This window comes from Equus quagga, chromosome 3 (assembly GCF_021613505.1).
Source record: "Equus quagga isolate Etosha38 chromosome 3, UCLA_HA_Equagga_1.0, whole genome shotgun sequence".
Classification (NCBI taxonomy): domain Eukaryota; kingdom Metazoa; phylum Chordata; class Mammalia; order Perissodactyla; family Equidae; genus Equus; species Equus quagga.
Window position 1 is genome coordinate 99,979,923 of NC_060269.1, and position 16,983 is coordinate 99,996,905.

Here is a 16,983-nt window from a genome sequence, read left to right on the forward strand (position 1 = left end):
TTCAAAGATACCCTCTTTGCTACCAAGGATGATTTAGGACTTTGTAGAATTAAAATCCATCAAACCAGAAAAGGGTTTTACACCAGCCAAACTAAAAATCTATGAACAACTGGGTGGTTAACAACATATGCCTCCATATGCAAGAGAGATCTAGTAGCTCCTTTAGGAAACATGTTGCTGTGTTTACTGCACATACAAATGATAGCAACCATTTATGGAACATTTACAAATATGCCAGGTTCCGGCTAGGTCTCTCACATCTGCTACCTCATGCAATTCTCACAACCGCACGAATCCAATACTACTATTATCCCCATTGCACAGACAAGGAAACCAAGGTTCAGGGAAGTCAAGGATATTGTCACCAGCTAACTCACAATATCCCACAGGAGAAATCTCTCTCAGGTCATCAAGAATAGTGAGTGCTTCATCACTGCATTGGCGGTGTTTTGTTGGTTTTTAGTTGGTTTTTTTGTGTGTGTATGAAGATTAGTGCTGAGCTAACAACATCTGTTGCCAATCTTCCACTTTTTGCTTGACGAAGATTATCCGTGAGCTAACATCCATGCCCAATCTTCCTCTGTTTTATGTGGGATGCTGCCACAGCATGGCTTGATGAGCGGTACTAGGTCCGCAACCAGGATCTGAACCTGTGAACCCCAGGCTGCCAAAGTGGAGCTCACGAAATTAACCACCATGCCACGGGGCCAGCCCAAATTTTCAGTTGTTCTTTTTTTTTGTAATATACCCCATATTTATACTATCAGTCTTATAACTGATTGTTTCCTTCCTCATATTGACTGCTAGAAATAGAAGACACAAATCTCAGGCCAACCGGTAGTGGGTAGACAGAGTTTTGTGACATGTATTTTATACACAAACCACTCTTCCAACTTCTCAACAATTATTTTCCCTTCACACTAAACCTTTTTGGAATAAGGCAGTATATAAATACTTTTTATACCCTGAGATATCAGTATGGGAGTAGAGAATGGGGATGGCTAGAGGTGGCTGTGGGGGAAGGTAGATTTCTGGGCAAAGATTTTACCTTTCCTCTGGTGATCCTTTAGCTAAGTCTAAATCTATAGGTCTAAATCTTTGCCCAGAAATCTACCTTTCCCCATAGCTACCCCCAGCCATCCCCAGTCTCCTATATTCATCTCTAATTAAGCACTGAGGGATGTTCCAAATTTAATTTTCATCCACATTGTTGCTCTTTCTATAATCAACTGAATTTCTCTTCTCTCCAGTTCAAAGCAAATATTCCACAACACTGGGCATTTTATATCATTCTTTCAGAACTAATCAGCAATATTCCCAGAATATAAGTTAAAATATTGCCTTCCCTGGCTTATCTAAAGTAACCTGGTCTTATGCCAGGACGTCTAAAACATTTTGTAGCTATTGCAAAGATGGATGTAGGGAAGGGAAACAAAATTAAGAGATATTTATTCTTTCTTTTTAATTATGAAAATAAAAATGTGGAAGAGGAGGCAGAGATCTTGGATGAGTGATAGATTATAAAAAGATGCTGTAAAACCTTTACTTCTTGGACCAAAAAAACATCTCAAAGATTTTTCAGAAACATGCATAAGAACCTTAGGCAGAATCACAGCATCAAGTCCAGATGCCCAGGAGTTGTGTGTTTGGCACTCTATATAACAGAAATAGATCAGTATACATAATCATAAACACTTCAACAAATGAAATACTAATATCTTGTTAGCATGTTACTCCCAAATCCTTAACAGTGTCCATGAGCAGCTCTAGTAAGATATAATCAAAGCAACATTGATAATTAACTTGGGTATAAATATCAGTTCATGAAAAGAAAACCCCTTCAAAAGGCATGGTGTCATTTTGCAGTTCACAGGGCATAAGTCAGCCCTGGTGAAATGTCTGCATAAGGGTCCACACTTTGTGGTCCAAACATATATCACACACATATTATCGGAACAAGGGATGATTTCTATTTTTGTATTTTGGACAGGAGTAACTTTTCACATAGAAAAAAATATTGCATGTATTTATTAATAGATAATTACGTTACAGATATAATTTATTTATAGATCATTTTGAATGCTGTTGAGTAATCTATTTGAATATTACTGCTGCCAATTACACTTAGGATCAGGCATGCAAGCAAATAAATAGCAAAAGTGATGAGAAACAGGGAAATACTTTTCTCGCCACTGAACTGCGTGGGAGTCATGTCCACTGAAAGGCCCTGGAAATCCTTAAGGCGACCTGAGGTTCCTCAAGCAAGACTGATAAGAAGTCTCAGTTTGTTAGCTGGTGTTTACTGTGCACAGGACTTTTAACATTTAATATTTGACAATGATGAAGACAACAGTCTCTGGGCAAGAACAAACACACAGGAAAAGGTCCTGAAGGGGAGTCGAGCTTATGGTTACTTAGCTAAATGCCTGCCCTTTAGCTCAGTAAACTTCTGCATCTGCCTTTTAAGTGCTCATTTTTAGACAAATCGTCCTAATTATAGTCTTTAGGTAAAGGTGAGGACCCTAAGACCACACACTGAAGTGAAGTTTCCATTACTAACAGCTGATAATAGAGGCCAAAACTGCCTAGCACTATAAAAAGTCTGAATTTGTGAGTATTTTTAAAGAAATACAACTTTATGTTCAGTGATCATCAATTATTTGAAAATACCTAGGCTAGAACAACCACTTAAAGGTGCCACAGGAACCTACCTTAGTGAATAAACAGGACTAACAATCTCCTAGCTTTCATAAACTGCAGTTCCTGAGGAGCTTCAGAATCTTTAAAACGCTGATTTTCCAAAGTAATTTTCACTTTGCTGTAGCAAAATCTATTTTATATTCACATCTATAAGTATAAAATATAATCTATAGTTGTATCTATATCTCTATATGTATATTGAAATTTATATATATGTACAATCTCTATATATAGGAAGATATATAGAGATAGACAGGTATCATTTTTATGGACAATCCAAATCAAATGATGTCAGCAAAGTGTCTCCCACAGCGTCTGGTACCCAAAGGTGCCCCATAAATGTTGATCCTATTTCTCCCTTCCCTTTCCAAAGGGGAAAAAACAAAGCACTACTTCTCCTCATTCCGACCCCTCTTGAGCCCTGATAATAACTTGTGAGCACCCTCTGTTCTCCAGCAAAGGCACTCTAGAGCAGTCACCCTGAGCACGACAAAATAGCCAACTTTAGACCAAGTCTAACCCATCCCTCCATCAGCTGTTTTAGTCATTACACTGAGTTTAACTGTTCAACAGAGGCAACACCTTCCATAACCTCAGCCTTCCCTCACCCTGCCCAGGAGCGAGCGCCTGGAAATCTCCACCTGCTCTGGGTAGAGTTTCCCCGGAACTTTCATGCAGTGAGTGCCAACCCCTAGCAACCGGGTCTGTTGGCCCTTTTACTTGACTGAACAGAGCAGACTGGAGTCAATAGGCCCGGGAAGGCCAGTGCCAGGCAGGGCAGTGCTAAGAGCAAAGAGGAACCACCCAACAGGAAGAGATGAATGCTCCGCTCATCCTGACACCTCAGAACCCCGAAAGAACTGGTGAATTTTAATGTTCAGTACACATGCAGTCAGACAAAATCCACCTGTGAGCCAAACACAGAGAACTGACAGTTTCCATTATTTCTCTGTGGTCACCATTCGCACAACTGAATGGGAAGCAGGGTTGGAAGAGAGAAAACAATGGCTAATCCAATGGTCACTGATAACTGGATTTGCAACTGCAGCCAGAGAGGCAGCTTAGAGAGACACATAAATGCACACATTCACACTCTCATTCTAACCACATTGTCCATCTCCAATTCTATTATGGCTTCCCTTTTAGTACTGGCCTAAGCCCTGCTTGGGCAATAGGAAGAATAGTCTTTAGTTGCTATAGACAGATAATCCATCATATAGCACTCATGGCTAATCGGGTATTAAATATTAAATATTGGTTCACATAATTCCCTCCTCTCACATACCTGTATATAGGTAAAGGAGATATGGATAATGCCATAGGGCTAAAACAGTGACCAAGAACTAGGGAAAGTGCTACAAGAGACTTAAATTAGCCTAGTTAAGCCCAATTCCAGAATCTTCATGACTATGGTTTTCTACATGTACCCAGGAAAGACACAGCAGCACATAATCATACTTTTAAAGTTGAAATGACCTGAAACATCACCTGGCTCAACCTCTTCATGTACCAGTGAACCAACTAAAGCCAAATAGCCAGTTAATGACGTAGAGGCTGGGACTCTTGGTGCTCCTGGATATAGAAGCTTTCCTTCCCACCTTCCCACTACCATGGTAGCAGCTCCCCCACCCCCATCTTCTGATGTCTGCAAAACACAGCCAAGAAAGGGGGGAAAAGAGATGAGTCCTTCCAATTAGTAACTACCCAGAAGAGAAAAAGATCTCAGGAATTCTCTGAAAATGTCTCTCTCCTATAATCACAGGATGGCAAGTTTAAATCCACAACACTTAGTTCCATAAGCTACTCCAGAATATGAAGATGTTCTAGCTGTGACATCTGTCCTCCCACTGATCACCTGAGGCCATGCCAACAATGAGGCCAGCAAGGCTTGCGTCTTCTTTCTCCCTCACCTTCTCATAAGCTCTTCCAACAGCTTTATTTTTCTCCTTTCAGTTCTTGCCACTTCCTGTTCTTCCAGGTGCTTTTTCCAGTTCTCATCCATCTCCCTTTCTAAATTCCTTTCCTGCTCCAGAGGGAAGAGACCTCAAGCACACTTTTTTGGAATGAGCACCACCTGGGAAAGTCAGGAAGCCCGGGTCCTTGTCCTCGCTATTTCAATTATTATCAGTGTCACAGCAACAAATTGCTTTAACCTCTCCAGGGCTCATCTATCCATCCATAAGTTGAGAACGCTGAGCTAAATTTTCTCTAGGACCCTTGCTGGCTCTAAAAAGTCTATAACAATGCTAAGTATTTTAATTGGTTAAGTGTAAAGGAGCACATAGAAGGAAGGGCTAAAAGTTTTCTACCATTCCTCAAAGTCTCTTCCCAACTCCTTATGATGACAGCTGTCTCTCTGGGCACTCTTCAATCTACTCCAGTTTGACTCTTTCCTAACCATGCCACCCAAATTGCTAACAAAAGCCACTAATCACCTTCTTTCTGCTTAATCCACTGGCTACTTTTCAATCCTCATCTACCTGACTCCAGGCAGCATTCAGCACTGTCAATCACTTGCTCCTTATTGAAAGTACTCTTCTCTTGGCCTCAGAGACACTCTCTTCCTTGTTTTCCTCTGACATATGACTGCTCCTTCTCAGTCTCCAAATGTTGGCACTCGCAGCACCAAGTCCAGTCCTCTTCCCACTCTAGTCTCTCATCTCGCTGATGTTATCCATTCCTATGGTTTTAAATGTCAGCTAGATGCCGAGGATTTCCAACTTATATCTCCACTCCTGTCCTTTCATTGTATCTCCAGCTTATATACCCTGCTTTAGAGTTCTACTTGGATGTTTCACAGGTGCCTCAAACTCAATATATTCAAAAAGCTGAACTCCTATCCTCCACTACTCTTCCTCCAGTGTTCTCCATCTTACAAAATGGCACATGAATCTCCCAAATTGTTCAGAGCAGAAATCCAGAAGCAATCACCCCCATCCATCCATCCGCCCATCAGCAAGTTCTGGCAATTCAACCTGTTTGTCTCCAACTCTTTTCTCCTCACTCTAGTCCAACCCAAAGTCATCTCTCAGTTGAATCTTAGCAACAGTCTCTCCACTTCACCTTTGCCCTTCTGGGATGCTCTCTCTAACCAGCAGCCAAAGAGATCTTTTTTAAAATGCAAATTTTGTCTTGTCATTTCTCTCCTTAAAACTTCCTGCCATGGCTCCCCAGTGCACACTCCACAAAATCCTAAATCTTTAGCATAGCACAAAAGGCTACGAATTATCTGAGTCCTACCAACCTCAGGCCATTCTTTCTGTGTTCATACGGTCCAGCCACATGGCCTTATTTCCACTTCTCACATAAGGCCTACCTCTCTCTCACCTGTGGGACTTCACCCACGCCTGCCCATGAGGCTTCCCTCAGTCTTGACCTAGCTAACTCCTCCTCATCCTTTAGGTCTCAACTCAGTGTCGCTCTATGGGAGATATATACCCTGATTTCTCATGTAAACTCACCCATGTACACGATACACTCTCTAAATTATCATATCAACCAACCTTGTGCCCTTAAATAATGACTGGTTTATTTGACTGAACATTAATTGTGGCCTAATTGGAATACACTATCACCTTCACGATACACGTGAGCTGGAAAAGCAACATATTAGAGCTTATATCTGCAATTGTTCTTACCATTTTGATAAGCTTAAAGAGAAAAAGAAACACTATCCATCAGTTAAAGTTAGTAAGAGTTAACACAGATACTAGTTAACTAATTTGTTGATTACCAGATATCAATATTAGCTTTAGTCTGAAAACATTCTGCAGTCACAGCAACCACTAGCAAGAAAGTGTTGAGCATAAAGACAAATTGCATGCAGGCAATATATCCATGGGGGATAATATCTTAAATTTATAGGGTTCATTCTGGGGACTTCAAATTAGTTTACTTATACTCCTAGCAAAACTAGGAGATAGACAAGCACAAATGCTATTTCTTTGTACAAAATCTGAGACTTAGAAAGTAAGTAATTAGTCAATGGCTTACTGAAAATAATGAAGTATTTTTCTGGTATTATCCAAGAATCCTTAGAGCTTCTCTGGTAGGTGGCTAAGGAGTTGGTTATTAACTGCACTTTGCATGGAGGAAATATAACCACACAAATGTGATTGGCCTCATGTCACCCAGAAAGGCAGGGCCGAGCCAGGAACAGAAATAGGTCCTGAGACTCCTGGTTCTTCAACCCCAGCACAGACTGAATAAAAGCACCTGAACAATCAGATACTGATTTAATTTGCCGATTATATTTATCCACTGACTCAGTTATGAGCTTTCCTTCTACATGCAAGACATTTTCCTTATTTTTCAGTAGGGATAGAATTACTTGCTGAAAATTTAATAATCAAATGGGGGTTGGGGTGATGACTTAGCCAATATACAAATGTGCAATCTGGCTCTCGAGTATGTTGGCCAATATTACTAAAATTCAAAACCCATTTTTATTTCCAGAAGTTTTGGCCTGGTAAAGTTATTGAGGATTCCACTACGAAAAGAGTCAGGAAAATCACGTCTCTGTGCTCCTTTCAAAGTCAACAGCGTATAAAGAAAGGTGAACGCATTGGATAGAGCACTTAGGATAGCTACCTTCTAATTCTAACTCTGGGGAAAGGTGAAAACAATGAACCAGATCTAAAAGCTTTTGCAGCTGTTCAGAGAAGGGAGTTACTTAAGTCTCCTGTACGGCCGATTCAACGGATGGCACGCATCACCCTCCCTACCTTCACCTCCATGCCCCCTGGCAATCAGCAGCTTCAGGTACAACATTTGGAAGCTTCTGTGAACTCCTGTGCTGACAGGCTCTCACTTCAGTCCCCTCAATGCTATCAGTCAATTCCCCCAATAGTTCTGAATCTTGTGATGATAAAAAATGGGAAAATATTTAGCTCAGGTTTGAACACACTGTATTATTTCTGTACTATTGCATAATCTCATTTAATTGGCCTCTAAATTACATAATAGCCTATACATAGATATAGATATATCCTATTATATTACTTTTTCACACAAAATATGTTTATAAACATTACATATACATATAATAGACCCCTGAATCCTCCTCACTGGTGGAAAAATACTACACACTTAAATCTATTTTCCAGAAGAAGTAATTTTGCAGGCTTTATTAGGCCATGGGTACACATTTGTATTTTATCCTGTATACAATTATAGTTAATATGCTTCTTCTTGGAAAAGGAGACAATTTAAAAAAAATTAGGGGCAATGTGTATCAGAGTAATCTAACCATGAAAATCAGATCTCACACCCAGACCTTAAAGGGAATCAGAATGATCTGAAGAGAAGTAGATAGTAGGCCTTGGGAAATTTCCTAAAGGCAAGCATTCTAGCTTTCCTTTTCCAATACAAGAAGCAGTAGGTAAGCGAGGTTAGGAAGGCAAAGGTTAGATGTTGATAAAAAGGAATTAAGAAAATAAAACACATTTAGGCCAGTTAGAATTTCTGGAATGACAATAATCATGAAAATTATCGGTGAGGCTGTATCAATCAGAAGAAAAAGAATGGAGAGAAGCATAGTATAAGGCACTCCTATTCCTAGAACCAGGTACAGCAGCAACATCATTTCTGGTAAATCACCAAAACAGTTCTAGGGTTAATGGCGTGCTCCAGTATTCCCATTTTACAGAGCAAGAGACCCAAAATCCAAACTTCAAGTCGCTTCCTTCAATTACACAATGATTGGCAATAAAGGGGGTTTCAAACTTTTATTCCCAAACTGATGCTTAGCCACTCTACTTTAACAACACATGAATAAAACAAATGATAGAGGCTCCCGAAAATAAATATCAAACAACATGTCTCAAAAATATGACCAGATAAAAGTCTTCTAGAAAGAAACTCAATCTATATACAAATTGCTGCAAGTCTATTATTTCAGAATTTTTGGATCCTTGCAAACACTTGCCCAAGTACCAAGTTCCATTTTTTATGGCTTATTGTCATAGAAGAATGTAGACATCTAAGATGGAAAGTGGCTTCAAGAGGGCTTTAGCCCATCCTGTACTGCAGGGAAGTCTGTACAGCTGGAAAACTGTGGGAAGAGATGTCTGATTCCAGTTTCAAAAACCCATGGAATTATTATCAGATTTCCTTGAAGCTGAAAAAAAATCTATATACAAACATTTCACTTCACTGACACAGCAGGAGGTGTGAGACAGCTCCTGAGCTAAGTGCTGCCTGTTCTAGGGCCTCTGGCGGGCTTTCAGCTGAGGCCATGAGGAGAAAGAAGCAGGGCATTGGGAAAGGTCTGTACAGGCTTAATCTGCTCTGGGAAACCCAAGTTGCTATTCAAGTATCAACCCTTAAACACCTCCCCACATTTCTTTAAAGTTCTTCCATGTGTGAATACATTGTTTCTTTTAAGAAGGCTTTTCCTTCAGCAATATTTGCCCAAGTGTTTCCTCTGTACACACAGTTTCTGAGCAATTAGAGTGAACAGCAGAGAAGAGGTCAGCAAAATGCAACCGGACACTTACATCCAGTGCTCAGAATAGCCCCAGCCCTGACTTGGCCCCCCCTTCCCATCCAATAGGTTTTCATTTACTCCTTCTTGGCAATTATGATTTTACGATTGTAATTATTAACAAATGTCTACCAGACCCCACTTTTTCTTTAGAATACTACCTCCTCCAGTACACATAAATACATCACCATAATATCCTCTAGTGAAAAATAGGGTTAAGTCACTATGATTTCATGTCTGAAAAATGTTGAGATCCTGACCTCCAAATAGACGAAAGTCACCATTTCATCACTTTAGTCTCTCTCTTCAAAAATAGAGTAGAAGAAGGAAAGAGAGTAAGGCAGAGGCATTTTAGGGCTTCTTTTCCTTATCAATATAAATATACAAACAATATAAATATGTCAATGATCTTTGCAAAATTCAATAGGAGTCAGAACAAGGAGAGGACCATTAGATACTACATGATCTCATTCGACTGAGAGTCGTAGGAGAACCAAACTTCTAACTAAAACTTTAAACAACGGTTTTAGAAGATTATATAAGGTACTTCTACATATGCTTTATTTAGTTTACGTTATATATTCATTTATTCATTCTTTCTTTTAACAAATATTTAGTGGATGTCTACTCTGTTCCAGATCCTGTCCTACTTTTTTACTTTTATTTCCCTAAAAGTAATCCTCCTGTACATTCCACGTATTTTCAACAATACTCTGTCTCTTAATGTCCATCAGTAGATATGGGAATTTGTAGAATTATTCTTCCATTTGGACAGATGGGAGCATACTTCCTTTTGGACTTGGTTTTGAATGGAAGAGGAAAACCACCACAATATATCATAATAGCTTTGAGAGCACCGATCAAACCTCAGAATCAGAGACAAGTTTCGGCCAATATTGTCCTGCTGTACTTTATGCTTCCTGACTTGCTGGTTAGACTTGACGTTAAGAAAAGGCCCTTCCTCATAAAGTCAGAGTTGCCAAGGCTTGCTGGGGAGTTACCTACCCTTGCAGAGCCAAGGCCTTATCTCAAAGGATAAGGTGGAGTTTGCTCTTTTCCCCTATTGCGAAATATGAGAATATTAAGTAATCTGTTTATATCATACAGATCCAAAATCCTGGCTGACTTTTTAAAGCATGAAACAGCCATAGTATTTCCTTCTGTTTGGGAAAAGCTACCTGGGACTCTCTTCCCATCTCAACCCTAGTTAACCCAACAAAACTTGGCAATTTCCCCTAAATGTGTTTGAAATGAAAACTTAGTATTGTTCCTCATGGCCAGCATTTCTGGGTCATTCTGGTAATATCGCTTTGTCATTTACAGACTAATTCTCTGGAAGCGCCTGGACTGGAGTTGGAGTCTTTTGGTACAGAAACAAAGACAACATCTGAGATGTTAAAAATGTTAAATGAGTTTATCCACAGTAACCACTCTGTGCCAAAAATGTTAACTTTACAAAACCATACACAGTTTAAGGTAATCAGTGAAAGAACAGATATAAAAGCTTCTCTTTATTTTAAAGATTAAAGTTGGCAGTTGGTTTCCTTTTTAAAGAGTATCTCTTTAAACCCTTAACACAAATGCACATGAGAAATTATGTGAAAATGAGGTTTAGATCTTTAAATATATCCCACATAGAAAATTCATTATTTAAACAGAAGATGACTCCTCTTCTGACTCACTCTATTCTTAGTGAGTTTTGCAGTTGATGGTTTTCTATTGAGTTTTTAGAACGTGGATTAAGTGTCATGCCACCCACTAAGAGTAAAGTTGAACCAGGTGAACTGAGGGCGTGGTTGGCAGTCTCGATCTCTCCTCTTCTCAGAACCACAGCAATAGAGAGAACTATGTGAGAGCATCTGGCTCTTCTTGCCTTTAGGCTGAGCTCAATCCAATCACCCCAAATTAGTTGACCCTAAGAAGAATTTTAAAAGCATGAACATTTCAAAGTAACTAGAGCTACTGGACCTCTGTCACCCTAAGAACCACTTAATGGGAGTGCATCTTATTGTGCAAATTACTTCAAAAAACACACTTTTATTTAAAATTTACTTTTGCCAAGTGTGCTGTAATACATTTCAATTGTGTTTATCCTGAAAGCAAGAGAAATAACTACTTGGATAAAAGGAAACACGTTTGATAATAGAAAGGTAAGGTGATCCAGCTCCTTGCCCTTTGAATTTCTGATCTTTAAAACTGAAGCACTTACTTCTGCCATAAATGTATCAGAAAATCAACTACATCAGAACAGAGATAACAGTTTGCTTTCCTTCAAATACATCCTTCTCTATGCAATTAAAAATATGAGATAGACTCATGTCCTTGAGGAAAACATTCCCACTCGAAATCCTTATTAGAGGTCTTGACAGTCAAGGCGTTTCTTTCTTCATTCCCAACCACTAGGACCGTGGATAAGCCATCAAACCCATGTCCATTTCAACTTCTTTACACTTTCACCTAGACTTACTATAAAATTTCAGTGCTCCCATCCCCACCAGATGAAGCCAGGTGAGAAAATGGGAGGGTCAATTGGGAAGGCACTGAATTAGAAATGAATAGTTCCTAATTGTAGTTCCAAGACTTGTACTGTAGAGGAGCCTACACTGTTGGACATTCTCCACCAAATAATGACACCTTAAGCAACCATCCTATAGGGTCTCAAGACTCAACAACAGGCAACTAGCTAAACATGCCTTGAAAGAAATGCAATCAGCCCAGGCTCCAATTAACATGAAAGATAATTATTATAATAGAAGTCTTATCAGAATAGGAAAATACATAAAATCCAGGTGGCACATTTAATCATCACAAAGGCAAAAAATTTTGCAGCTGTTTCTACCACCTTTTATTGTCTTTTATGTTCCTCCTTAAAGAAACCTGACTACAGATTTGTGTGTTATTCATTGCATTGTTGTCTTAATTTCGTATTTAAAAGTCAGGGAAATACTTCAGGAAATAAACTTCTTAGTCAAAGCCTTAAGAAACCCATGTACAATATCCTATCGCAGTAGCATGCTGTCAATCCTACAGATCTTACAAATTCAAGTGATTTACATCTCCTGTGAACTTAGCTAGAACATTATTCTCAAGGAAAACACACACACACACACACAGAGTAGATCTCATTCCCAAGTTTTCTCACTGATTTTTCTACTGTAGTTATCCTGAAACTAGAGGATATTTATTCAGCCCTACAATATTTCTTACATCCATATATGCAATAACTTTAAGAGTCTTATCCCCTCTTTGACCCTGGGACAGTGACAGAGTCACCACAATGGAGACTTAACATCATGGGTTGCAAGAATCTTAGGACAAAAGTTTGACCATTTTGCTTTCACTAACTTGACATTTTCCCACAGTCACGTTGTAAAAGTGCAAGGAACCCATAAAACAATATGAAAGAAAATACTGTAGTTTCCTCTTCCCTGAGAAACTTGGGCATCAGATTCTTATTAGTCAGTCTCAAGAGCATAAATGCAGGAAGTCAGGAGGTGGAGGGAGGGAACCAATCCTCCAACCCTCCATGGTCAGAAGAAACTTATTAAGCAAACATGCAAAAGAACCTAATAGTCACATGATTCAAACTATTCCAGGTGGCACAGGAGCATCACTTGCCTGGAACCTAGTGCTGGGTTTGGTCAAAGAATCACTCCAGAACACACAATACCCACCCTCTTTTTCCAGATCCCATCACCCTTCTGGTCCAAGTTTTTGGTAGGCATTAAATAGTCACCAAATGGTACCTGTCAGACCAGAGTTTGCAAAACACATACGAACGTTCCTCAGGTGATTTTAAAGGGTACAATTTATAATATGATCCACCAGCAAGTTGTATTTAACTTCAAGAGTACTGTCTACAACCCTGATTATTTTCTAAACTCTCATTAGAAATATTAATAATACCTTGTATATCTATGATGCCTTCACATAATTACTTTAATGAATATTAATTAAGCCCTGCCTTCTATCAACTAAATAGTATTATTCCATATCATTGTTAAGTCGAGAGACAAAAGGAGAAGGCACACTGAAAGCATCACAGAACCAGCTAAAATTCAACTCTTATTTGGTTTTTAATGGGCACTGGGGAACTTCAGCAAAAGAGGTCCTGGAGATTTTTTAAGTAAAAAATGCTTGTTCATCTTTTCCTAACTGAGACTCATCCATAATTATCACTCTTTATATCCTCAGCTTAGACCCATTTTTCCTGCAGCAATGGTATCTTTCTCCTTCTGTAACATCTGTTTCTCTACCCTGCAAGCTATAAAAAAGAGTATAAGAAGATACTGCCAAATGCATTTATACAAATCTAGCAGCTTCCTTGAATTAGTCACTGGAAGGTGGTTAATATTATCCGGCAAAATATTTATTTTTGACAGAGGCACAGCTAACACAGGCACCTGCTTCAAAGTAAGCCCCTTCCTTTTTTTTTTTTTTTAACTGTGCAGGACCACACTGAATCAGATTCTGATGGTCTGCTGAAGTTCTGAATTACTTTCCATGTTAAAGCAAAATGTGGAGATTCATGAAACTCCATAGGAAAGCTTTGGTTTTTAACTTCAAAAATATAAGATACATGAAAGGAAATTTATGAGTGTTAATTCTCTACAAAGACATATGTATATGAATACACACTTTCCCAGACCCATACGGCTCACCTTCTACTTCTTCTTCATCACACACATGCTTGAGGAAGGAAGCCCCTCTGTCCAGGACAGCTTCATCCTCCATCCTATAGTAATAAAAAAGAAAAAAAGAATGCTCAGACTTCTCCTGGAGTGAGCCACTTGAAGCAGCCCAGCTTCTGGGCAGGTTAACCTGCAGGCTGTTGTTCATGTTAACGGGGCAGAGTCGCTCTTCCTCTGGTGTCAGCTACTCCTTCACGCAGCTCCTCATCTGGTGCTTGAGAATACGCCGGTCCCACATAGCTTCAGTTCTAACCTTGACAGGGCACCCACACGGACAGGTGAGAGAAAATCATCTCAGTCCTGTAGGCTGGATGTTGAGGATTCTCCCCTCTGGGATTTGGAAAAAAAAAAAAAAGATGAAAGAAAAAAAATACCAAGAGAGGAAGTTTGGTGTGTCTGGAGTGCTCGTGATGATCGTTTGTGGAAATCCAGCTTCAGTGCTTAGCTCTTTAAACACCCACTGCATAAAAATGTATACCCTCACACACACACACATGCACACCCACCCACACACAGACAGCGACAGGGAGTTAGGCTAGTGCACAGTGGGAGCCTAGCTTCCAGCCAGCCTCTTAATACCAGCACAGCCCAGTATTCTCTGTTGAGTGGCAAGCTTTGAGTCACATGTTGGCCTTACGGAAATCTGACATCTGAGGATTATCCAGCAACCCGGCTTCGGCAACAGTCACATATATATGCCACTCATTCATTCATTTTCCACATTCTTACCACACGTCTCGCTCTGTGTACATCTGTCCTGTTAACTCTTCCCTGAAGGGCACAAAGTTCTTCATTTTGTAGCCACATTATGCTGTTCTCCTCTCTCCTTACATAATAGGATCTACTCTGCAATTTCATATGCTAAATAAGACCTCAGAATCCATCCAAGTAATGACAGCGTTTTTACAGCCTCCTGATGCCAAACATGTTTCTAGTTTATAGAATGAGTTAAGGTTTATTTCCATATTCTTTGACTCCTTTTCATTGCATTAACTCTGACATACAGAATTCCATGAACTCTATTTATAGTGAAAGCAGAAAGAAATCTCGAATTGCTCAAATGCTGCTTGTGTCATACCGGTCTAGAAACAAAGAACTTTCTTGGGAGACAGCTGCTCTATGTCATACCATACATGAGCTCTGCCAGAGAACCAAATGTTCACTCTGTATACTATCCATCCAATTATATGCTCAGGCATTGAATACTGTAGGTCTGCTTTCCACATTGTTTGTATGACTTATTGTTCTTCAGATATTTCTTACAATCTATGCAAATATGCACTGAATTCACATTTTCCTCCTTTCCATTTTAGGAGCATATCCATCTAGCAAAGCATAAAAAGTCAGAAATTGGGTGTCAGGTAGACATGGGTTTAAAAAATCTAGTTCTACCACTTAGTATCTGTATCATCTGGAGGAAAGAATTTAACTTTTTTGAGCATCACATTTTCCATCTATAAAACTGGGGGTAATATCAACTTTGCAGGATTATTTTGAGATTCAAATTAGGTAACATAAGTGAAAGCACTGAGTTTTGTGCCTGGCACCTATTACATGCACCATACAGATAAGTTTCCTTCCTTTCTTCTTTCCTCCTTTCTCTTTTACCTTGACCTTTACTGGCGGACAATCCCATTAAGACACTCATTACCTCTGGACCCTTGCAGAATATCTCCTTTCAGGGATATGAGCCTTGTATGCAATAGTTCATCCTGATATATATCCTTTTCCTTCTTTATACTCAAACTAAAAAATATAAAACTAAATGCAAATAGGATATGGATCAGCATTAGGATTATCATACAAAAGAAAACGTCTTGAAGACTTGAGAAGTCAAGTCAGTTGCCAGCCTCTCTGAGCCTCAGGTTCCCAGAAAGATTAAATGATATGGCATATTCACTGATTCAGCAAATATTTATTTAGTGTCTGCTATGTTCCTGGCACTCTCCAGCTGAAGGCAAATACATCCATGAACAAGACAGACAAAATTCCTAGGAAACTAAAAATAAATAGAGGAAGAAGGTAATCTTAGACAGCATTAGGTACTTTGCAGAAAATAAAATGAGGCAGGGGGCTACTTGGCATAAGGTGGTTCAGATGAGGCTTCTGAGGAGGTGACATGTGAGCAGAGATAAAAATGATAGGCAGGAACCAGGCATTTGAAAGGAACAGAAATGAGGTCATTGAGGCTGGACAGAGAGGAAGAAGGTAAACGGCAGTTGACAATACTGGAGGAAATCAGGGCCATGCAGGCCATGGTAAGCAGTCAGAATTTTAGGTGTTATGGGAGCCCCTGAAGAGTGTTAAGACGGAAAGTGACTTGAGCTGCTTTGCCTTTTTAAAGGCTCACTCTGCCTGCTGTGTGAAAAATCTATAGTCAGAGGATAGAAGAAACTAAGAAACTATCTCAGGAGCCCAGGGAAGGCTGTGGGAGAAGTAGGTTTGGGGGAAGGAATCAAGAGTCCTTTTCTGGCCACCTATGGTTGAGATGCTTATTATATATGAAAAAGGAGCTGGCAGGTACACAACTAGATGTCTAAGTCTGGAGCTCAGGAGCCTTAGGGCTGCAGATGAAAACTGGAGAATCAATGAATAAAGCTGGTATCTGAAGTTATTACTAGATGAGATCATCCAGGAAGACAATGTAGAAATAGAGTAGACGTAAGATCAAGTGCTGCCAACATTTACAAGCAGAGCAGACGAACAAAGGCAGTCGGTGAGGTAAGAGGAAAACCAGGAAAGAGTGATGTCAGGGAGGTTGAGGAAAGAGGAGAGAACTGCTGCTGAGAGGCTGAGAAAGATGGAGACAGCGAAGGAAAACTTGGCTTTGGCAACATGGAGGTTGTTGGTGACGATGACCAAAGCACTTGAGACATACCATCCCCAGTGCTGGACACACAGACGGCATTCCATCATTCCCTTGCCTCTTTCCTGCACTCCTCCATTCATTCATTCATTCACTCATTCGTTCATTCAGTAAATATGTACTGAGTACCAACTAGGTGCCAGGCACATTGCTAGGCACTAGAGACAAAGGGATGAGCAAGACAGGCAAGGACTCTCGTGTAATCTCAGCTACCTTCTCAAAGACTCCCCTGAGCAATCTTG

At 39.8% G+C, this 16,983-nt stretch overlaps 1 protein-coding gene across 3 annotated transcripts in view; it reads right to left on the reverse strand.

Moving 5' to 3' along the window:
- The window catches only part of SLC4A4 (solute carrier family 4 member 4), a 317,849-nt gene that overhangs the window by 260,300 nt on the left and 40,566 nt on the right, over positions 1–16,983 (reverse strand). For all 3 annotated transcript variants that reach the window (XM_046657378.1, XM_046657376.1, XM_046657377.1), the window contains exon 2: positions 13,846–13,919. In XM_046657378.1, the coding sequence (XP_046513334.1) occupies positions 13,846–13,918 (73 nt within the window). In that variant the 5' untranslated portion in view covers position 13,919. The remainder of the gene's footprint in view (positions 1–13,845; positions 13,920–16,983) is intronic.